We start from the raw sequence: 25,515 nt of genomic DNA on the forward strand, positions 1-25,515 counted from the left end.
GGCTCCGTCAAGTTACTTTAATCGTACTGTGTTTTTATGTTTAAGGTTCTGGTTAGCGAGGATTCTGATGGAGAAGGAGTGATTGCACATTTTCCAGCACATGATAAGCCGATATCCTGCATGGCGTTTAATCCAAGCGGTAAGTGAACACCTCACAGCGACGCCTCAGTGAGTCCTACCAAAGCACAAAACTCCAGACACTTGGGCGGCAGACATTTCCATGCTGCGTTACGTTGTTGTAACGGTTGTTAAAGGGGACGTACAGCACAGTACAGTCTAAGGCCCGATTGACATTTCGCGTCTTTTCCGTGTACATATTCGTTATTTTGAAATGTAGACGCACGGCTGTTGTTCCAAACCTCTAGAAATGTCTTTGTTCTACTGAACACAAAGGAAGATATTTGGAAGAATGTTAGCAGTTTTTACTTCTGGGACATCATTGGCTACCATAGTTGGGAAAGTTAAAATGGTGACCTCATAATCTTCCCCGAGAGTCACTGTCTGCTCATTTGAGAAGCAGTCTGCGTTATCTGCCGGTGAACCTGCCTTCGGGGCAGACTCTGTTATACATCAGTCATTTAAGCTCTCAGTTGTCTGTTCTTCTTTTTCATCTGGTCTCACTTTAACACATAGGGACTCTTTTGAGCTCATTGATCTTGTTCGTGTCTCTCTCCCCTGAAGAGTATTTGAGATTCACAAAGCTCTCAAAATACCTCAAGGACCGAACAGGTACGGTTTCAACCCCACTCTTTTCATGAGGTGTGGGATAGGTTCATAAATCATAAATTGAACATTTGGTCAGCAATGTCACAACATGCTTTAGTTATCATCAGGGATGTTGTACATCACCTGCTTGAGCCACAGTGTCTGTTGCATTAGTGAGTACTAAGCCACTGCATTGACTATTTTTATGGATTTCATGGAAGGTAAAAAATCAAGACAGGATTCGTCCTTAGCCTGACCTTGAACGAACGTCCTGGCCCATTTTGATGAGGCAGTTATCTGATCACTTTTCAATTTTAAATATAGTCATGTTTGTTTCTCCGGATATCCAGTGCGGTCACAATGGCTCATTGTGAGGTGTTTGTCACAGGTCCTCATAATAAGAAAGTGCTGAAAGCTACTGATAGCCATTGCCCATATCTTTCAATGACTTGTCCTTTTATATGTACAGTACAGGAGGACCACATTGAAGATGAACCAGGTTTCTATAGTTTCCTGGTTCTCAGCTCAGCTCTCTGTGAGCTTTTTAGCATGTCTTCAAATACTGGACTTGTTAGTCCTGTCCGAGTTAGTAAGTACCATGTTTTTTAATAGTTTTTCAGTGTTACTGAACAAGATTCTGTGTTGTAAACTATAACAACATTGCTTTTGATAGCACTTGCATGAACCTGTATTGTACCTGCAAATGAGTAAAATCTGGAGAATTAGACCACAGCTAATTGTCTTGGCTTTCGTCAGAACGTGTTTGTCTCTAGGTGGCGCTATTGGTTAACCTTTAGACCTTAGAGCAGCGAGCAACCTTTGGCCCATGAGCATGTGTGAGGCAGACCTGTAGTTTGAAGGTGAATTCAATGTGTGTTTACCACTGTCTCCTGCATAGTGGCTGTTATTTTTTTGTAGAAAGTGGAATAAAGAACATGGCAAACACACCTTCAACAATCAAGGTCTAACACTAAAAGAGATCAGGGACATAAGTTATACAAATATTGGTGCTAATCTCTGTGTGTTTTTCTTAGATCTTACCGAGTTGAAGGTCTGAATAGAAACTGATAGCAAATACATGTTCTATTGATCTAACATTGCTGCTGAGTGTCACTAGCGAATCACATGTAGGTCTCAACAATAAGGATGGCCCAGGGCCAGTGTGATGGGACGGTCACTCACCCTAACAGACCAGACCTGCATTGTGAAGACTTAGAAAGGAAACATAAAAACAAATCACCATTTTAGATGAAACAATTAAACCGTACACCGGTCAACTTCGAAATAGTGGCATGTTTCTGAGATCACCTCATTTGCTAAGGCATAAATCGAGACGCTTTGAAGTAATAGTTTACCTAAATATTCAGACATGATTTACTCATCTTCTTGTCATTTCAAACCTGTATGACTTTCTGACTTCCGCAGAACACAAAAGAAGATATTAAAACAATTGTGTTGACCAGACAGCGATGGCAGCCATTCACTTGCATCAGTTTTGTGTCCATACACTGGAAGCCAATGGGTGCCACAGCTGCTTGGTTATCCACATTCTTCAAAATCTCTTATTTTTTATGTTCAGCGGAAGAACGAAAGTGAGTAAATGATGACAGAATAATTTTTTTTTGCGTGAACTATCCATTTAATTATTGTTTTAAGTTACTGTGTTAAATAGTTTGGCACCAAAAAAAGGCTGGGTAAAATCTCCGTGGTCCTCGATACAGAAAACGTAAAACAAAAACTGGCTAAGCGGTACCTCAAGAATTTACATCTTTGTTATTTACATTCCTGACATCCTTACACACATTATCTTTGAGACTGAGATTGGCAAGAATTGCCATATAAGCACTGTCAGGGAATGTACGCAGCTTGATTTTAACTAGCGGCCCACATTTAACCTCTGCTACTCAGCTGTACTTGTCTGAAATCAACTTTTCAAAGCCACAGGAGAAAGTGTTGCACCAGCCTCTGGAAACTGCAGAATGTTTATACTTCATAGAGGGAAAAGGCAGAAATGACTATGTGACGACGGGACATTGACTGAAAAGCACAGAACACTACCAAAAGTCTAAAAGCAGTTATGTAAGAAATCCAATTCAACAGTGTGTTTTGGACAAACAACAGAGAGTGAGGGTAGAAAATGGCGGCCTTTCTGTGTGCCGGCGCTTCTGCTGCGGTGTTGGCGGTTCTATTCATAGATGTGTAATGAAAGGATGTTGCTCCGAGCGGCAGTGCTCAGGACTCACTGTAACCAGAGTGTCCGATAATCACTCCTTGTCCTTTTTTTGGAAGATTTTTCTGCAAAAGTCGATAGTCAAGTGAGAAATTTGTATACAGTACCGTCACATGTAGCTTGAGGGTGGAAAGATCTCACAGCCGGTGAGACTCACTGTAATTGAACTGATAAGCATCAAGGAATCTGCTCTCGCCACACAGCTTAGTTAAGCGCTGTTCATTTTTTGGCAAGTGTTTGCTTGTACTCACAAAGGGGATTATGATCTGAAGAGCCTGTTTGTCTGTTGCTGATGATTTCTTGACCAAAGCTAAACTTACAGTAGGGTCCACAATGAAAATCTGTTTCCAATTTTCAGGAAAATGTAAATGAAAAATGTAAAACAAAGAAACGGTGTAAAAACTATGTAATGGATGTATTGTTCTAGATCGTTCATCGAATATAAGAAAATATGTGACATTGATAATATTAATAGATTTGTAGAAAAGGTCATATTTTTATGCCTTTATTGAAGTACTCAAGATGCTCTTTGGGACATTATCATGTTATGCAGGAATAACATGCATCATCTGTCCATTCCAGCTCATTTTTCTGTGAAACAATGAAATAATCTAACTTATCACTTATGAGGTCGACAATGTCATTTGTAATTTTAAAACAATGACAAATATAATAAAGAAATGTGCCCCCGCTGTACATTTAGTTTGAACATCATATGTTTTTCCGTTGTCTTTCCATCTTTTCTAGATTGAAACAATCTTCACTCAGTGGTAGCAGTTTAAAGGCCCAATGCATAATTTTTGGAGGATCTATTGATCAAAATGCAATATAAAATACATAACTATGTCTTTAGATGTGTATGAAGACCTTATATAATGCAGCTTTATGATTTTATTACCTTAGAATCAGCAATTTCTATCTACATACACCACGGGTCCCCTTCTATGAATTCACCATGCAGTTTCTATGGTAGCCCTAAACGGACAAACTGCTCTTTTCGTAAATACATGGTCTCTTTTGGCAAAGAAGCGAAAGTCCTGTGTGAGCCACCGTAGAGCTTCGAAAAGGGAGGAGTGAGCCGTTGGCTGCAACTCACAACCTCACCCTGGATGCTGCTAAATGTCCTTGACTGGGCCTTTAAGAATGGATCTGAGCTTCTCTGATGCATTGAATTACTTGTTAGTGGGTTTTAATAGATGTTGATGTTTTGTGGGGTTTAATGGTGTCAAGATTCACACTCTGTGTGTTTTAATGGAGCTGTGACAGTATATCAGATTTCTTTTGTACCGTGTCTAAGCACAGAGGGACAGTCAGGAGGGGATTAAAGACCCAGCCTGCGATATAACACTTTAATTCACATTGCAAGCAAAGCGGGGCATTAGTGGAATTTGCCTGGAGCATGAGCTCTATTTTATAATGGCATTATAAAAGCTGATGATGTGCGTATATGAATGTCCTTTTTTCCCCTTTATCTTTGGCATACTTTTTTCCAGATATCGAAATATTGCACAATCGCTGTTAAAATCCCAGCTCTAATAAATGATGTTGCCCACCTCCCTCACCCACCCCCTTCTTTTGTGTTGTTGTTCTTTAAGAAGATGTGTATACTGATTTGACTCTTTTTTGAAACATACATTTTGTGGGTTTTATTTTTTATGATAAATTTAAAGAACTGATATTTTACAGGAAATACAGTTACAGCAATGCACATGCAAGACAAAATATTCAGTTCCAGACATATTAACTGTTAGTACAACGAAAACCTTGTCTGCCGCTGGCTGCATTTTTAATGATGTTTCCAAAAGGTGATAAAAGCAGTGTCATGGGAAGTCCGTCTCTCGGTTTTTAGCTGTAAAACTCTGGTCAGATGCTTTGGTTTCAATGGAAACATCCTCTTAAATCCCCCCTTCATTCCTCTTTGCAAGATTCCTGATCTGAGGTTCTTTCTCTTAGTCACCACCAGTGTCTAGTTTGTTTTTGTAGGAAGGATTGCCTGTGTGGACCATATTTTTGCTGACAGCTTTATGCTTTTACACTTTTCAACGCTTGTGTTAGTTTACCGAGCCACTCAGTTTTAGCCTTCAAAGGTTCCCCCAGATTTGCAAAAAAGCATCCTGAGTTTCTCTCCCAAACACCTTAGGTGTGATGAATCGTGCATTGTCCTGAGAAAATCTTAAGCTCAGTTGACAAATTAACAGCCTTTACTTAAGCACAGCATACATAATTGTGAAATCCGGTTTCTTATGGTGAATGTTTCATAGGATTAATTAGCCAGCAAAAGCCTTTAAAATTAAAAAGAGCAGAGAAAGGAACAGGAATTATAAGAAAGGATTAAGCTCTATATCCATCCTCTTGCTTCCTACAGTCTGTATCTTATCTAGAGATTGCGATTTAGCTCATTCTGCTTTAGGCTGACTGAGCTTTCAAAAGAGACGTCTTTTCAACTTCTGAGTGTGAAATTCACAAAAAAGATTTGTTTCTTAGAAATAGTGAGAGATTTGAGAGACGGGACTAAACTTGGAAGTTTATTCCACCTAGATTTTTATATTTTAACAATTTGTTTGGTGTTTAGTTGTGAGTGTTTGCTGTGTAGTTGCTATTGTATTTTTATGATGAAATTGTACGTCACTTAAAAATCCGGTTCGGGAGCTTTATTTCTTAGATGTATTTTTAGAAGAAATGCCCTTTGAAAAATACTTGGTAGAATTCTTTGAAAATCCAGTGTTTCATAAGTTTCCTGCTGCTTTGGTTTGTTTATTGCATACATTGATGCATTTATTTATTGTTTTCAGCTACCATGAATGTAGGGCTTTCATCTTATGTAACATATTTGACTATATTTAACTATCAGCATAGGATATTTATGCGGGTACTGCGTGGGCCTAGTGATAACCTGCTTTTCCATCCTTATTATATGGACGTGACCTCGTTGTCACCTTGGTTACACCGATTCCATAGAAGCCGAATTTCGTTGAAGTGTTGTATTAAAGAAATGATTGCCTCCTGCCGAGAAAAGGCCTTTATGATCTATTAATATTCAAGCGCTTACAGGTGGTTTGGCTGTAAAGCAAATACATAAACATTCTCCTTCGTCAGGCTTGAATGCGGATCAAATGAAGCGTGGGCACCTTTTTCTCCTCCCACTTTTTTATTTTTTCCCTCCCGTCCTCGAAGCTCTCAATTGAATTGTGGATGTGGTTTTGTAGCTAAGAGCGTTGAGTGCCACTCCAAGCCAGCACGGCCACAGGAACAGTCTGCCATGTTTAAATAGCATATCCTCTGTACCGACGTGCCTAGATAAACAGCGTCCGTGGCTGCAAGACACTGGGAGATGTGCTCGTAACTAAGCCCCTTCTGGAATCCGCAGCAGTCATCCCTGCAACCCCAGAGGAATGGAGGCCGGCATTACTTCTCGCCTGGCTCACCACGCCAGGCCCCGGTACACGGCCCGCCCCATCCTTAGCTCCACGCACACACGCACAAAAGCAGCCTCCAGGTTGGGATCAAACAGCCCAGCTTTTAGAAGTTCCCACTTAGTCTGTAAAAGATTAACAAGTTATTGACTGCATGTTGACCCATGCAGGTCTCCTCCTCTGCTTAGTACTGTTATCTGATGGTTGGAGTGAGGGTGGCCTCTGGACTAAGTGAGTGTTGCTTGCTCCGGGCTTGAGTGGGTGGCTTTGATGTGAGATGTGCAACCTTCTGTGTGTGTGTGTATGCCTGTGTTCCACAGCTTTTTATAAACACCTCCGTAAGTGCGGCATGACGAGAGAGGCCGTCCAGCGGACTCACAAAGGACCGCAAGCGCGCACACACACGCAAGCCTTCGATCGAGGGTCGTGCTTTTACGACTGACGCAGGCAGCCACAAGGACAAAGCGCAGCGATTGAAATGTTTATTTGTCTTTTCTTTCACGTTAAATTGTGTAAAGTTCACATCTTTGGTCGTAGAGCACCTCGATTCCCAGCATCCTCCCCTTAAGGTTTATCCACATGTTTATAATTTGAGATTTCCTCTTTTTCAAAGGTCTTTGGCAAGTGTTGTTCATTTGAAAGGGATACTTTTCCGACTTTGCCAAGTCGGAGGCCTCTGTGTTCACTTTTCAGGCTGCTGAGATCATCGGAGTCGGTCGGCTCGGACACTTTTAAAATAAAACACAGCTTTGATGGGATTTCGCAGATGTTTTTTTGTTAAGGGGAAAACAACAAACACAGCAGGAATGAAAAAATAACCCACTGCATTCAAAGTCTCATGATATGTGTAGGAATTGATTCATGTAGAGGGACGGATTTATCTCGCATGCAGGGAAACCATGCGTTTTTTTAGCTCACATTTCTTGCTTAAGGTCATAAATAATGCTTTTGTCCAGAAGACAAGGTGTTATAAATAGGACTTGTCAAAAATTGCGGGTTCCTAAAATTTATGGCAGCTTACCAGCACCGAGAGGCTCTCTTTTTAATTTAGCTTCCCGCAGGCTAACCAACTGACGCCTCTCAGCGAGGTCCTGTATTTCAACAAGGCCGCAAAAGCCCCAGCGCTGGGTTTCCAGTCTCGGCTGGCTTTTGGAGAACAGAGTGTACCATCAGCAAACTCGTGTCCCGGCCAAGCCTCATCTCTCAAAGCCAGGGTAAGCGAGCGGGCGGCAGGCAAGAGAGAGGAAGCTCCCAGATAAACATACCGCAGCGCCTAAACTCCTAATCACTCCGCGCTTCCGTTTGTAGCCTCTATAATTAGAAGGCACTCTTTTCCATGTATTCCCAGTTGACGCAAATGCTTCTTGTGGCTTGGCACCTCATTTGGGGCGTGGGTTACTTTATGGCCAGGCCGTAACTTGGTTTAGTCTTCTGATACAGCATAAATAGCTAACCGCTGTCTAATTCACTGGCCGACTGTGTTTTTCTTTCTCGTAGGCGCAATCTCAGCGTGACCCTTCCTTCGCCCACCGCATCCCTTCCCCCTTGCTTCCTGCTGCCACTCGCTTAGATGACAAAGCCACACCTTAAGCAGATGCTAATTTCAAGTGTCAAAACTAAAACGCAACATGGGTAAAAATAGAGTGGATGAGCTCATCCAGGACATCCAGTTTTTCAGATCTTCCGACAAGCATTTCAGACTCGTCAGACCACCCAATAAAGATGCAACTGAAACCCCTCTGTTTTAAAGATCCAACATCGGAAAAATCGCTAATTATTGTCATGTTAAATTACAGCAGGCAGATTGCTAGGCAGAAGCTAAATCCATTTTAATCCCAGTGCTGAAGAAGGTTTCCGAAGCAGTAGTGAGCTGACTTTCATGTGTGTGGAAAAATAGCCTGTAGTCCCGTCACTGCTTTTAGGAATAAGTGTGTGGAGTTGCGTTTTCACAGAGGGTAGATTTGGGCTTTTTCTGGTGTGGTTTAGTAAACGTGTTGTTTACAGTAAGATCTTCTACTTTGTGTAGTTTCGCGGACTTCAAATAAAAGTGGGAAAATGAGAGGCTGTCTCATCAGAGGTTCCACTTGGGTTCTCCTGCGGTTGTGTTTAAAACGGATCTGTGTACTCTTCGGCCCTGACAGCTGGAGGAAGATCTCGGCATGTAGTTAATTCTAGAGCACAAATTGCAGTGGAAATGCTAGGGAACATGTTTGCCCTTTACAACCGTGTAAACGTGTCTCATGAAATGTTTAGTTCTTGAAGGGCAGCCACGGTGCCATCTTTTTGCAACTTAGGTTCTTCTCGCTCAAGTCCAGAGTTTTCATGGAATGACACAAGCCAGATGCAACAGAAGCACCATGTGTTCCAACCACTAAGTCAAAGTTGGGACAGATTCTGAAAGCTGGGATTGATTGCTTTTGATTGCTCATCAAATTTCTATTATGATTTGAAACATAAGTTGTTTTTTTCTCTCTTTCAGGTATGTTGCTGGTGACTGCAGATACACTTGGCCATGACTTTCATGTTTTTCAAATCTTGACTCACCCATGGACGTCCTCCCAGAGTGCAGTTCACCATCTGTACACTCTTCACAGAGGAGAGACTGAAGCTAAGGTAAATCTGCAGAGGATATGCATGTGACGTCACTTTCCCACGTGAACATATTAAAACACACTCCCTCGAGTGGCAAAACACTGTGATATTAGGAAATTTAATTCTGCGCAACCTATCAGAGTCCAATGAAACCTGGTTCCTTTGTAAGTCGTAAGGATCACCGTTGAGTCCAACTGCTTTTAATTAAAGCAAATAATTGCGTGTTTTAGTCCAGGTTTCTTTGTTCTAGTTCAGCCATTTTGCTGCGTGTTTTATCACTCATGGGAATGTATCCTGGCACTCATGTCATTCCAAACCCTTATGACTTTCTTTCTTCTAAGAACACTAAAGATGATATTTTGAAGAACTTTGGTAAACAAACAATATTGACTCCCATTGACCTCCATTGAATGGACAACCACTGAGACATTAGTAGTTGACAAATAAGCCGTATCATGTGTTTCATGGTGTGACAGCAAGAATGTAGAAAACAAACTATTAATATTGTATTATTTTATATTATTTATATTTATCTTATACATTTGCATAACGTATTTTCATTGTTTTTCTCCTTCAAAATTTTTGCTATGTCACACCATATGGCACATTTCTCAACTACCCATAGTTCTTTTTTTCGTCTATTTCGTCCACCCCTTGATGCCACACTGTCCACTGGTATACTGAAAACTTCATTACACGCACTGACTCTGAAACACAAACTTGTGTAGTTCAAATGGAGGCTGTATCATTAAGAAACTGTCTTGCATTTGCAAGTAATGCATGGATGGTGTGGGATATGAATCACACTTCAAAGCTTGCACACACAAACATATAAACTTGTGCTTTTTTGGGGGGAGTTACTGGGATGAAATATTCACTTTCCGGGCTCTTTTAATCATTAGCATAATCATTTAAAGTCTATGTGGGCCACCCACAACTGTTTACGGTTGCCTCCACTTGTACGTCTCTGGAAATGTGCAATTTGAACATGCTTTTCATCGTCTGTGAGTCCCTGCGTGTTATCTAAATACTGTCAAGAGACATGTACCACCGAGCTCCACACAGAGCAACACACAACACTGCTGTCTGCACCATCTCTGCCGGTTCTGCTGTATGTAGACCAGCATTTATTTTTGAACAGCAAGTGCAGATACGATTAATGGCTCGATCTGGTCAGCTAAAACATGACGTTGCTTTACAGCCATTACTTTTTTTGCACACGTAAAGCACGAACGTCACCCCCAATGTTTTGTTAAACAATCCTTTATTGTTGCAGCAGCAAGACCTAGTAGCTATTCAACTGTCTACCAACTGAAGGTAAAGAACATCAGGGCTTATTTTTGTGTATTGAAAACTTTCACCCCCAGTTCAAATCTAATTACGTGGATCCATGTGAAATATTTGTGCTCTTGGCAGTTGCTCATTTTCCGCGGTCGCCGAATCCAGTTTTCTACACTCTGGAATCCAAAGTCCCGATATAGTTAGTGTTGTCAATGTGTTTTCAATCACCAGGACTGCTCAAGAAAACTTGCTTAAAATACCTCAGACAGCTGCTGAGAGCTTAGATTGCACTCCTGACCGGAGCTTTTACTGTTGCACCTCAGGGTCAAGCTTCAAACTTATAACACCTATGATATCTTGGGATGTGAGGTCGTAGTCAGGGGACATTACCACTGTGCTATCCTGGTTCAACATCAGCACCTGGATTTTTGTTTAGTCATTGTTAATAGACCATTGCAAGTGCCGAAGAGCTTCTATAATTTTGTCGTTTTAGCTCATCGTTATAAATCCAGAAACTACTTTTTTTCTATGAAACAAAATTGGGATTTCGTATTTGGATCAAGAACAGGATATCTGCTTTCAGCTGTGTGCTGTCAAACCTGGCCCATTAGCCTATATACAATTGAGACCATAAAAAGGTGTCTTGACCTCTGATATTTTTTCTGTTTTGTCTCTTTTAAATATGATCTTACTCGTCATTTTTAGAAGTTAGTAGTCATCTAGAAGAGTAGACCTCATGTTTTATTTCTATAAATATTACTCGGGTTGAATAGGTTAAGAGGACATCTGAGGACATGATCTGATCATTTGCATCTGCCAAGGCTTGGTAATCTATCTGGGTGCTTTAAAGTTTAATTTACTTCTGTGATCTATTAGATGATTGCACAAATCAGTTTGGGAAATAACTACAGTGATTTCGTTTTCTTCTCTGCCAAATGCTGTTTCATGCATTTAGCATTGGAGCTGCTACACCACAATATATCCTCTAGTTGGCAAATTGTAAGGTTTTATTTGCTTAACTTGAACTAATATTTATCCCGAAAGGGCCTAGACCCTTACTTGCTCAGCTAGTGTCATGTTTGGAAACACTCATAAACCTGCTGTCTGCTCCGCTTCCTAGAACTTACACTCGCACAGTCCCGCTGACACTTTCTGTCTCAGCCTGCTTTCTAAAAGCATGCCAGACATATTTGTGCGATTTAAATCATTTTCAACTTACAAATATTAACACTACATTAAAATGAATACTGTTTTATTATGTTATGTGCAATTGGCTGCTGTGTAACTCGGTGAAGCAAAGTCAAGTGTTGTCTAAAGGCTTCAACTTATATCGGCCTTTCTACATTATGGCTATTAAAGAAAAAGTTCTCACAAAGTTTATTCACCCTCATGTCGTACAAAACCTGTATATGACTCTTATTTTGTGTTCTGCTGAAAAAAGAAAGTCACACAGGTTTAAATGATCACTTTAAAGTAGTTTTTATTCCAAAATTGCATTTGTCCCTTTGCCCTTCAAGTGCACTCCACACCCGGTCAAATATGCTGAATTGCAAGCTGTGTTCTGGCCTGTGGGTGAAGTTCAAAGTTCTTACTTCTGCTCCTTTTCATCAAGTCGTCATTACTTTACCCAGCACCTCCAGGCATGGCAGAGAGCGTGTAAAACATTCTCATTTCGCCTTCTCTGTGAACACGGGGCAGAGGTGGCCCACAGCTCCGCTGAGATGGAGGGCTGGTTAATGTGTCACCGGCTCATGCCAGGTTTGCTGCCTGGCCATGCGTTGGCTTTGATCTGGCATTGTAAACAGCTCAAACTGCAGAAAGCAAGCACCCTCCGAGACGCATTATCTTCAGCAGAACAAATAAAAGAGACGATAATGCCTGGTGGGCGCACGCAGGCCCCGGCCTTATCTGGCCGGCCGGCTGACTGTGCTTGTTCTGACTACCAGGAACGACCTCAGTGTGCGTGAAGGTAAATAACTCACGGCTGATGGCCGCCGCTGCCCGAGGCCGTACACAGTTTTAGCTGTTCGGAGCAACACATGACTGAACAAATAGCTCATTTGATTTGTTGCCCCTCTTGTGTCTGATTAACTATTTGAAAGTACTGCTTTGGTCACCTGAAAAAAAAGCACTTACAGAGCTGTAAAATAAAACGATGGAATGGCATTGCTAGGTCACTGGTCCTGAGTCATCGCTGATCTCTTGATTGGCATCTTTACCATAAGACTGATGTGAGACAGATAGAGCAGAACGGCCTAAAATCAGACTGATCTCCAGACAGATGCATTCCAGAAGCTGATGGCTATCCATAAAAGTGTTGAAGAAGAACCATTAGGTGTGTCTTGCTGGTGACATACCACAGTATGGTAAGAAAATTGCTCGAATTTTCTCTTGAGGAAGGAGGTTCACAAATGACATGGTGTTGTGTTTAAAGATATTGCGAGATAGAGACGGATTTTCAGTTGTCGGTTTTAGTAGTTTCAGTAGTTTTTTTGGTTGTCAGTGATGTCCTAGGAATCTCTGTTGCCAACATTTTTCCAAATATCTTTCTTTGTGTTCAACAGAACAAAGACGTTTAGACAGGTTTGGAACAACTTGGGAGGGTTGGTAATTCATTACAGAAGTGAAAATGTTGGGGGGAGTATCCCTTTAAAGGTCAGGGGCCTCATTTAGCAACAGTGCATAGAAAAGGTTTTATATTTTGTCCTACGAACTGTATTTAGAATGTGTATAAAAATCAGTTTTCATGAAACTGCGTACAGGGTTCTTACGCACACCAGTGAGTCCCAGTAAGTTGATAAATACCACTTGTTCTTAAGCGCCATGCTCGTTCAATACATTTGCATTCAGAAACGCCCCCAATGAACCATATATGGTGACGAAACCTCCCTTTATAAATCACATGAATGTACTCTGTGCTCTTACTAAACAGACGACAGCGGTCTTTGAAAATGCATTCTTTGCGCAAATGCATGTTTTGCTCAATCCGGTTTTTATTGTTTATTTCTTATTTATTTATAGGAGATTTATTTTGCATAAATTAAAATGTTCCGAAAAGAAACCGAATTTGCAGTTCTTTTTTGGTGTTGTTATTATGATTTGGTAAAGCGATGCAGTAATAGACGTGACATTTTTTGATCTAATAATTTTTTTGTAATAATGATTAATATACAACACTCTGTTTGTTCTTTTTCTTTTCTTTATTTTTTCATATTTTGTTCTGTTAAGGGTGTCTTTACATTGTGTTTTCAATAAAAGGTTTTCCAAATCATCCAGCAAATAGAGATCAGCCATGAAACTATATCTACATTTTCTTCTCTAGCTTCTCACACCAATTATACAAATGTCTAGCTTGAACTATGAATTTCCTAATTGAGTATTTGCAAATAAAGGAAACACACGGTGGCACTTCCTTTTTGTAGTATCACTGTTCTACCACTAGATTTTCTGCGTAAGCAAGCTCAGAGGTGTGCTTATATTTAAACACTATTCCAAGTTAAAGTTGGTGGATCCCACACTTTGGGTGAAACTGTTCTTACGCACTCACTACGCAGTGAACTGTTCAGGTTTTCCTGCCAGTAACTCAAATCTTTTGATCAGCGTCAAGCCCTTGGCGTGATTACCAACACTTCATTCTCATTCCTTTCAGTCGTCCCGTGACATATTTTTGGGAGATTTGATCTCATCCTTTTCACCAGAAACTCTTATGTCACTTACAAGTTACAATACATGAAAAACCAATGGCAGCATAAGGCAGTCTAAAATTGTGAAAGGCATTGCTTTAGTGTATTGTATAGAAAATAAGCCTCTGTTCTCTGATACAAATATTAAATGACAGGCTTTCATAAACAATCAAAGCTAAACCCCACAATGTGTTGACGTGTCCTGTTTGTTCTCCTAGGTGCAGGACATCTGTTTCAGCCATGACTGCCGTTGGGTGGTGATCAGTACTCTTCGTGGCACCTCGCACGTCTTTCCCATCAATCCGTACGGTGGAGCGCCATGCGCCCGAACCCACATGTTTCCACGTGTGGTCAATCGCATGAGCCGGTTCCAGAAGAGCGCTGGGCTGGAGGAGATCGAGCAGGAGCTGAGCAGCAAACAGGGCGGCCGGTGTAGCCCCCTTCCTGGACTGTCTAGTAGCCCGTCTGGATCACCACTGCATGGTGAGCAAACACATGCTTTGTGACATTGTGTGTGTATTGTGACAGGTGCTTTTTACCAAGAGATCTCAATCTTATATTAAGATTCTACAGGGATCGTGCTCTGTTAGAAAAACATTGCCGTATGCACATTCTCTCTCTTTCTTTCCCTCTGTCTCCGTATACATACATGTCTCTGTAGCTGTGGAAAAAAGAAGAGACCATTACAAATTGTCAGTCTGCAGCATTTCTAGATTTGTTTTGGCCATTCCAGTACAGTGTCTGATAAATTCCGACAAAACCAAACCTCAGGAGTGACATAAAGTCATCAAACAGCAATGTGAAAGACAACATGACAAGACAACCAGAAATTTTTTTTTACTAAATAAATTGACTTTTGCTAAACACATGTACAAATATGACTATTCCTTAGAAAAATAATATGAACATGTTTTCTTTACAGTATTTGATATTTGTAAAAATACAGAGAACCTGTTTCTCCGGTTTTTATTTTCTGCAAACAAAAGCAAATGGAAACAATATTTTAGTTTGAGATTGAGGAGAAATATTGCCAATAGTTTGCAGAATAGTTTGACCTGAACACATTCCTATAAATAGTAAATTCAGAAAAACTGAAAATAATTTTGAAATGTTCACTTAATGTTTTTCCGTGGCTATATGTACAGTTCAGAAGTTTAGGGTCACTTGACTAAAATGTTTTTCATGATTTCTTTTTGTAATAAGAAAAAAAAAGTAAAAGCTTTGGAATTAGATTACTAGGACTAAATAATAAGAATGCAGCCAATAAGGGGCTAGAATAGATGGGAGCTGTTGTTTTAAAAAGCCTGTTTTTCTTGTTGCAAATTCTAGTCAAAGGCTGTCTACTTTAAAGATGTTAAAACAATGTTGTTTTTACTAACAACTCATTTCCATACACACATTTGTGTCTTTCCATCATTTTAATGAGAAGTAAATAAGAGACCCTAAACTTTTCGGGCATTTTTGGGGTTAATGAAGTCACCCGAGCAGACCTTGTGGTTTTGCCCATTCACCTCTGTCACAATACCGTGTTATGTTTGTCAAACACTGTCCCTGGCTGCAAACATACTCACATGACCACATCTGACCGTACGTACACGCACACGCACACACACACACACTGCTCATGTCTGTGCTGATTTCCACAGGAGCTGGCATGCCTGTCAGTGATGTTTGTTTATCAGCACTCCTCAGTCCACAAAGCAGAGGTCCGATTAATCAATAGCCTGTACCTGTTGCTTGTATACACACTGGAGGCTTCAGTCAGTCATGGGGTGTTTACAAAACTTCCCGAGGTCAACAGAGGCTCACTTGCTCCGTCACCCAAAGTCATCTGTCAGTACACCACACTGTGCCTAAACCAATACCATATCACTTGTATTTAGTGGAATCATTTATAATATACTAAAAATGATTGTTTTGTGTTCCAAGAAGGTAGCTGGGGGCTCAACTTGTTTGTCATTGTTAAACTTCTTGTGACGTGACACTTTGTATTTAAAAAGTGCCTTTGTACCGCAAGACACTATAAAAGTAAGATGTGACTCAGCGCCCAAAGATGTTTGTTTGACACATAGATCAGTAAAGAAATCTAATGCTGCAGATGTACTATTAAAACATTTTGTTTGTGTGTACCTCGGTTTTTCCTCTGACAGTTTAGTTACAATCTGATTATTTGTGATTTCATTTGATCAAATTAAGCAGGATTATTAATTCGATTTTTAATCATTTGACTCATCTTTTTTATGCCTGTCTAACAATTCGCAAAAATAGCTTTTTGTCTGGTTCCATTTTGAGCAATGCTGTGACATCACACTGCCGGAATGCACAGCGTTTGGTGTAGGGCCGGTTACCAACAGCCGTGAAAGCGGGCCTCTGAAGCCCTGTGGTAAATCAGACTCACTTTTCAAGGCCCGGCATTAGAAGCACCTGTCAACAATTAGTCCTATCAGCTTTAGCCTGCCGAGCCACTGTGACAACAGGGTTCTGAGGTGACATTTTTTGGACTGGGAACAGGATGGGAAAGTCAAAGAAACAGCAGGCCACAGTGGCGTGCAAGTTCATGTGTCTTGAAAGCGACCTTGGACCGTCCAGATTTTATAACCTCAAGGATTATGCATAATTGTTTTAAACCAGTAGATGGGAGGATAGCAGGACGTGGCTTTGAAATTAAGATGAAATGCTATGGAGAGAGTGAAAGTGGTACCACTTTCTTAAACATTTTCCTTAACTAATTATTTTAGCATTCCAATTTTGAATGACTTGTTTGAATTCCTTTGTTTTTATTTATGAATTATTATTTTATGATTGTTTACAACTAATATCACTTTACTTTTAATATGAACAATAGGACTTGAACATTTAAAAATGTATCGGAATTGCACATGCAATTGAATTCCTATAGTACAAAACAAATCTTCTCTAGGTAACATTTTGCAGCATAAATAAGTTGTTATTGTTGTTGTTGCACTTCTGAATCCTTTTCCACAAATGTTGCTGCGCAGATTAGATACGAGACACGAAACTTTTCCGCTTGCTTTTCCGTCTGTTTTGTACAATTCGGGGAGTGTGAAAGGAGGCGGCAGGAATAAATGATGGATAACAGAAGCTGCCGTGCAGTAGCCACAATAGTGGACCTGCGATTGTCTTCTGTGACAAATCATTGATTTAAGGAAGGAACTAGACTCGTAGACATCCTTCAAAGCTGGCACTCTGTAAAAATAGAAACTTCTGTCCCAGTTTAACTGTGGATTTTTTTCTATTTTAGAGACCACATTTCCCTGCCTTAGGTTTGTGACATTGTCAGATAATTCAGTGTTCTTTGTTCAGTCCTAACAGAAAGTGTTAGTAACACTTGGTGCTATTTTTGGTAAATTTTTCTTTATGTATGGACTACCTTTAGAGTACATGAAAGCTGGAGCTACATTTTTTTGGCGTCACTTGTTGTATGGTTTCCTCTCATTCGGGGCTTGCTTTGTTTAAGACATATACTGTCGGTTTTGGTCGACGTTATGCTTTTTGTTGGCCGTGTGCAAGGATGTGAGAAATGCAACGGAAAGCTGGTTCTCCCTCCTGCAGTGGTCACCATTCGCTTCCCTGCTAAAGTACATACAATCTATTATCAGTTGTAAAAACTTTGTGATCTTTTTGTGGATTTTATAAACAAGGTGCAACAGGAAACAGTTAATTCGCTCTTATTGAGCGAAGGATAAAAGGATGTTTGCTTTGAGTCATTTAATGTCAGCGCACAGCTTGCTTGTGTCTAACGCTCATTTTATCAGTAACGTCTTGTTTGTGTCATCCATCATTGTAAAGTAAAACAAAGACAAACATAAATGCTTTTTTAAAGCAGTTGACACAATATTTAGAGTAAAGCCATGTATAAATTTCAACGCCGTGGCTTAAAAACACGACGCCAATTCAGTCTGCACGCCATCCAACCTGGAAAAATCAGTACAGTTGCGTGAGGATTGTTGTCATTCTACACTGTTTTGTTCATATTTTTGTGTTTAATGTTCACGCCAGATATGTCATGCTCAGCTGCAAATAAACTATGGGATTAAACAAATTTTCATGTATTATTTAACAGTTGTTGCCTTTTTTTGTCAGAGATGTGGCTTCATAGCACGATTGAAGTCCTCAGTTTGTGTCACACTCGCCTTGTCCTGTACTGAATCATTTACCATCAACAAATCACTTTTGTTTACTTCTGTGTGTTTGTGTGTGTGTGTTGGACATGTAGCCAGATGAGCAGATCTGATCTGGACGGGCAGGGCCGGCAAACACACTGTCTGTAATCACAGTCTGCCGCCTCCCATGTGTGTGCCGCACACACTCTAAAATTCTATCTTAGAAACACAGTCAACTTGCTGCAACACTCCAACTACTAAAGATAAAGTGGAGCTCCTCCGCTCACCAAAAAACCAGTCTACAATCAGCCCGGGCATCAAAGAGCGGCTCATGTTTTAACATACCACAGCCCGGCATCATTCAGATTGCACATCCTAAAGATTTATTATTCTGGTTACGGTTTTGCTTGTGAATGCAGAACCAGTCCAGGCCTCTGTGTGGTGCTATGTTCTCAGATTTTTCTCACAGCCCAGTTTTAAATGGGACTTCCTTATTCCACACCACTGACAGAGAGGGAAAACACTTAAGGCTGAATCATGCACACTACCTTCTTCTGTCTTGATATGAATCTAATTCAGCAGAAGGGCTGGAGTTAGTCTGTAATTTGTCCTGAGATGTATGAATGGCCTTCTCTTAAAAGCAAACGCTAGTGGATCACTTTCCGGACCCTGCCTTGAAGATACACGGTTTTTATCATTGGTCTGACAAGTTCCTTTTATAGTAGTTGAAGTAATAATCATAAGTATAATTATTCTTATTGTTGTCATTAATAACTTTTAAAAACTTGTCAATAAACTTCAAGTCTTTATTTAATAATTAAATCATATTGTATTACTAAACACACTGAAGAGTGTATAATAATAATAATAAAATGCCAGCACCAATGAAAACACAATTATTATTATAGTAAAATCAATAAATGCGTATTTACATTTTTATATTTTTTTATTAAGACAATGTGATTTGTAATTCTTTTATTTGTATTATGTCCACGTCATGTTGTAAACATCCATTGAGGATGTACTTCTGTTTGGCCTGCGTGGCCTGGTATGTTTTTTTGTTGGTCTCGCTCTCATGTGAAAACTTTTTGGTGGGCTGGTGCGTCTTTATCAGACAGAGTGAGCCACGATCATAAACTGCCCTTTCCCACTGTGAGGAAATGTGATTTTGACACTTCTCATGACCTAAGTCTCTGTACTGTCCCACAGTGAAACGGTTTCTGTACCATAATGCAACGCTGCATTCCTCTTCTCCATACTGGCAGAAGTGTGATATGTTCTGTTCAATATTCGTTCAGAATTAATACTTGAATAGTGTTTTTGTAAGATATTATTTTAAGCTTGTGCAACCAAAACAGCAAGTGCCACTTAAATAATTTTTTTTTTGTTTTTTTAGGATTTAATTTTAGTGTAAAAAAAACAGATGGATTGTGTTACTTTATGGCCAGAAAGGCTGGTGGATATGCATGTTTGTTATCTTCCTAATTCAAAACCAGAAATAATACAATTGTGAGTAGTGTTAAATGTCTTATCGCAGTCAAAACCACCTTTGTTTTGGGATTTTGGTTGTAATTATGAACTTTGGCCGATCTGCCGGTTGATATTGAAGTTGGACACTGGATGTTTTAGTAACACGTGTTAGAAAAAAGTCATTGGTCCAGGCAGGGTAAAAGTATCACTTTTGCATCAGTTTGGAAGCGGAGCATTTAAGTTCTAGGAAATTGTGATTATTTTAATGTTCTGGTTCTAGGAATTTTTTTTTTATATTTATTGAAGGAAACATCATTTGTCAATGCGGGTTAACACGTTTGACACGCATGAAGAGGGCATTTTGGTCTGTTTTCTGTTCGGTTGCTGTGGTACTGTGCTGTAGTCATACTGCTCTTACAGTCTAAATCATAAGAATGAGAGCATTTAACATTTTTGCTTTATAAAAAGTTATTCATATTTACATTAATAGTCAATTCAGGTTGATTAAGACACATTATTTACATTATACCTATAGATGTTTATATTGAGATACTGTATACCCATGTTACCCAGTCTGTGAAATCCAGCTTACGTCATTTTTTGTGATTTACTGTTTTCTGCATAAAATCTAAATATAATGTTGATATCTTAAATATTGACTGAGTAATGTCAAAGATGGAAATCACTATAATGGTTCAAATACAATTTTGATGCTCATCATCTCATTTTAAGAATATGAGAATTTAGCCTGCTTTAGCCACAAACTGGGTCACATATATCATTTTATATATCCAGTATAAAAAGTATTATTATAAAAAACATAGTATTTACATTTTTATTCTAAGATTGTGAGTTGAAATTCAGCCAAAAGATGAAATATAAAAGGTTTAAACCCTTATATACCCATCGCCAGCAGCCTTGTGCTTTGAATTGAACTTGTTCTGTAGAACATGCCTGTTCTGTGGATGGAGCAGCATAGGGTTTCATTCAGACGTCTGTGAAATGACACTGCAGCGTTCATGACTGGTAGTAGAGAATATGGTCCTCACTTACCCATAAGTACATTGACATGATCAAATTACGTGCTCATGATCAGAGCCACATGCTGAGGTGCATTGATTGAGTCTGCAAATGCCTTCCTGTTCATCTTCTCATGCGCCGCTCGCGAAGTCTCCTCGTCTGAGGTGAAACATCCAGAGCTTCCTCCTCACACACACACACACACGCACGCAGTGGCCTTGCAAACAAACATACTCACATATGGTTTCAGTAAGGATGTTATCTGAGTCAAAGAAAAGTGTAGATTTCCTCTGTCACCAAGGTGCTTCTCTGATGAGCTGTAAATGTTGACATGTTTTAAAGTATTGGATCTGATTTCAGACAGCCTCATAGCGGGCGCATTTGAACACACTTTAATAAATGATGTGCCTGAATGCCTTTAGTGCTTTTCTGCCGTTGTACCGCATTGTGCGATCAGGCAATTATTTTTGTCATGATGTAATGACTTGTAATCAGATGGCAACTGCAATGAAACCGGTATACGGAATGAGGCAAATAGAAAACATACCAGTTTTAATGTGGTCTGAAGTCTGCCGTCGTTACAGTCGCACGGCGCAGAGTCTGGTAATAGTCAGGAAGTTTCATATAATGTTTCTTCTCATTAAAGTGGATGGCGTACATCAGGAAGAGCGCGTACTGCAACCCCAAAACTTTGTAGGGGGAAAAACCCTCCGCTGTCATTTTAAAAGCTCTCTCTTTCACCCCTGGTTGGGGTAAAATGGCGATATGCCATTTTCTCATAAGCTGGTTTGATCCCACCGCGAGCCTGAAAATAGCAGCGTAGAGATGATGCTGTGAAAAAGGCAAACGCACTTCACCAGAAACGACTACTGATGGCTTTTCCACCGACGTATCATTCTTCTGAAAACAGTAAATCTTGTAAAGTTTATTTTCTTTGCAGCATCTGTGTTTTATAATGGTTCTTTTAATTTGTTTTCACTGCGTCCACCGGGATTGCTTTTATCCGCCGTTTTTTGGCCTCTCCTTTAACTTTTCTTTTTTTCCCATTGCACTTGTAGCGCTCCTCCTATAAAAGTGTGTGTTTTAATAATGATAGCTCTGGGAATTGGCGCAGACCTGACATGACAGCGCCGTCCTCCTGAGTGTGGCGGTACCACCATTGTTCCTTCTCCTCTTCACTCACGTCTCTGTTCCCGCCTCCCCTCCCTTCTTAATCCCTGCCTCATGTGAACAACTCTCGGTGTGTCTGGGAAACCTGGACGAGCACAGAACGGATGAATGGATGAAACGGAATATATCAAAGTATTCCCCGATTGGGAAAACACAACATTTCTAGGAATGCAGGTCTTCCTGGAGATGTTCTGTCGGATTGAAGGGCTGGCACTTTCTCAATGTTTGACACCAGAGTTGAGAACCAAAAACGGAATAAAACATTTTTAATAGAAAAATTATAACCCATACTTTCCATGTTTTTCTCTCTTTGTTTGACTGATTCAGATGGGAGATTAAGTACTCTTATTAAAAAAGTCACTTCACTGTGCTTTAATCTACGCACAAAACCAGTCTTGATTCCTGAACAAATCATTATTAACAGTTTTTAGTCGTATTTCCATATATTTTATGTATATACATGGTTTTACATCATTTATAAATCAATTAAAGCGGCAGTCATTAACTTTTGCCTCTAATGTATAAAGCCATTGTTCCTACTATGGTTGTCAGTGGTGACCCAGAACTGTTTGGTTACAACCATTCTTCCAAGTCAGTGGTGACCCAGAACTGTTTGGTTACAACCATTCTTCCAAATATCTTTCTATGTGTTCATCAGAAGGTAAACTGTTTCTTTAAGGCAGTTATTTCCTATTTTAGTTCATTATTTTGCTGTTTCTTTTAAATGTAAAGTTAGAACAAATAATAGATTGCATTCATGGTACCTCTGATTTAAAAAAATGGTAAAGATGTTTTTTTTTGCAAAAACACGTTTAGCTTTTTTCTGGCAGTAGAATGCTTAAGGGCTATAAAGACAATAACGCAGTAGCTTTTTCACATTTCCAAACATTCCAAACATTAATTTACAGAAAGAATCATTGATGGAGACATTAGAGCCAACATAATCAGAATCATTAAATTATCTATCATTCCCATTCGATAATTAGAAAAGCCAGTTGGCAGCGCATTGGCGGCAGTCAAGATGCAAGTTTTAATTCAGGTCAATGTTTATGTGATTTTAAAAAGCTGGTGGTTTCTACTTTTTAACTTTTTTTGCGAAATGGCCAAATCGCCCTTCAAACAAATGGACGACTTTACATCTAGATGGATCGGTTGTGTTCATTGCTTTATTTGATGCAAATAAAACAGCTTGGGAGAGAAAAACAAGATATCAGTGACAGGCAGCCCATGTCTGTGCCATTAGAAGAAAATGCAAATAGGGCGGAGTGAGCTTGAACAGAGGGGTCATGTGACAGTGTGACCCGGCTGCCCCCTTGGAGCAAGACCTGCGACGGCTGTGGATTTGCATTGATAGATCTTCTTTCCATTGGCTTGTCATGTATCACATGTGCTGGCCATCACACATGAGTCATTAATCAAATGACGGCTCCAGAAGCAGTGTCGTTTTGACTGGCCAGGCGCCTTGCCTCTCTCGGACGTGCCATACTCAGGGCTTTCTGCCAAGCCCTGCCACATTCGGGTTTTCGTCATTCCGCACCTGAGTTTCACATCACCCGCCGTGTCCGAGTAGCGTCCGACAGCATTCGAGCACGGCGTCTGCTTGTCGAGAACTTAATCTCAGCCGCCGTGAGGCTGTTTGCTAGCATTTACCGGGTCGAGGATTAAGTGGGGGTTAAAAAGTGCAGACCAAGAGAGTGTGTCCTTCTTAGAAAGATGCTAAATTCATTAAGATTTTTCTTCCTCTACTTCTCGTCTTTGTCCATCAGAAGCACCATTATGGGTTTTCAGGCTGCTTCCTGTTCAAATTCCTTTTTTTTTCTGCCGCTCTTGCACACAAAAGGTGGCTGCGCTTGGGGTGTAGTGGTTTTGAAATGTGAAGGACCCTTGAGATCCGGGCCCCGTGTGGAATGGCTCAGGGGTTTGTGTAATGTCTCCAGCCAAAGCAGGCCTTTATCGAGGGCCATGAGGCCTAAATGGCCTCTCTTTGGTTAAGCACAAAGACAGCGTTTCTGGGTATTAGAGAGAGACAGAGAGGCTGGCTAATGATCTAAAACCCCTCCAACACTGTGGCACGGCTGCTCTCAGCGCTTTTGCCCTCAGATAATCATTGTTTTGTGTCTCAGGTATTTCTGCGACCTTCTGAATACCCTCTTCCCTGTGATATTACAATGGAAGCAAGGAAAATGTTCACAGAGATTATTAGGTAGGGCCAAAAAATTGTGTGTTGAAAGGAAAACGAATAATGGAGTTAGAAAAACAAAAAGCAGTTCTTATTATTTCTGTGTTGAGTGTGCGTAGCATGTGCGCTATATGGTTTTGTGGGTTTCGTGTTCTGAAACTACATCCAAGTTCGGATCTAAGATATTTATTTGTTGGTGGATAAACACAGTCGTGTTTTTTACTCTTTAAAAAATAAGCAATTTATTATACTGAATATACTGTGTCTCTTCTCTCCTGAAACATCTATTTCGTGATTTTCTTTTTTGCCATAAATCCGTATGATTAGTCACCCTTTATGTTTTGTCCCTGGGTTTTGCAAATTTCTAACCAATAAAAAAGTATTTTAAAAGTATTTTAGAAACGTAAAGTGCTTGACAATTTTGACAACACAGTATCTATAAAAATAAAATACAGTAGTTTTTTTTCCATTTTCTGAAAAACAGTGAATTTGGACATCCAAGGTGGAACAAAGACACTGACGAAATGTATGCGTGTTTGATTTCCTTCAGTGTTGACTAAACACAGTTTTTATTTAAATACTGAGATCCACCCTACATCGATTTTCTAAAGGCTGTGTAAAAATAATACAAAAATAACTACATACTTTTGTCTTTTCTTTTGCAGCCAAACTTACAAGTCAAGAATCCTATAACAACTTTAACAACAACAACATGGGCAACCCACGTCTGTCTCCGCTGCCCAGTTTGACCGTTGTGCTTCCTCTGGCACAGATCAAACAACCAATGACCTTGGGCACCATCACCAAGCGCACCGGGTGAGTTTTTTTACACACTCCGGAACACTTCAAAGTGACCTGACAAACATCACAGTTAATTTTAATAGCACAATTTGCTATACAATCAGTATTTTAAACTATTCATATCGTACGGTTTTCTAAATAATACAGGAACTCCTATTTATTTATTTGTTCACTACTTATCAGAATGAGCACAGAAAAAGAACCCTCGATACTTGAAGGCAGGTGATTTATGCAGATTTGAAACCGGAAATACCTGCTGCCTTCATTCTTACTGCCACTGTACCTCTGCCTATTATCTTTTGCACATAGCTCAAAACAATTAAGATGACAACAAAAAACGATATAATCCCTCTAAATGACTAGACTTGTAAGGACTATTAATATTACAGCCGTTGCGGACGAAAGCGTCCATCCATGTCTCACTTGCGGGAACAGTGTTGTATATTGAAACGCACAGGGATTTTGCATGAACTCTTGACTTGCGCCAGACTTAAGTGCCATCAAACCGTCATTTGCCAGCTGATTGCCTGAATTTACACAAACATGCAAACCTTGTTTCACCCGCATATGGAACTTTGCTGTACGCGGTCCAGATTATTCCAGAGCCAGATGCATTACATTTACTGGACGTAGCATGCGGTTTCTATGTAACACGAAGACGGCGGTAAAGACCGGTTGTCGTATCAATGACTGCAGTAGGCATTTACATACTGACTAAACATAATTATGACTTATTCCAATTGTTTATTTTTATTTAAATAAAATGTTTGAATAGGAAATTCGCTAACGAAACACTGGAAGGTCGGGTCATTGAATCCAAATGGGCAGATGTGATAGAGGACTTGGT

At 40.0% G+C, this 25,515-nt stretch overlaps 1 protein-coding gene across 7 annotated transcripts in view; it reads left to right on the forward strand.

Moving 5' to 3' along the window:
* Positions 1-25,515, forward strand: part of bcas3 (BCAS3 microtubule associated cell migration factor) — a 190,865-nt gene that overhangs the window by 32,275 nt on the left and 133,075 nt on the right. For all 7 annotated transcript variants that reach the window (XM_079482294.1, XM_079482296.1, XM_079482292.1 and 4 more), the window contains 4 exons: positions 46-139; positions 8,828-8,961; positions 14,123-14,387; positions 24,533-24,683. In XM_079482294.1, the coding sequence (XP_079338420.1) occupies positions 46-139; positions 8,828-8,961; positions 14,123-14,387; positions 24,533-24,683 (644 nt within the window). The remainder of the gene's footprint in view (positions 1-45; positions 140-8,827; positions 8,962-14,122; positions 14,388-24,532; positions 24,684-25,515) is intronic.

The sequence above is a fragment of the Barbatula barbatula genome, assembly GCF_947034865.1.
Source record: "Barbatula barbatula genome assembly, chromosome: 19".
In the NCBI taxonomy this organism is placed as follows: Eukaryota; Metazoa; Chordata; class Actinopteri; order Cypriniformes; family Nemacheilidae; genus Barbatula; species Barbatula barbatula.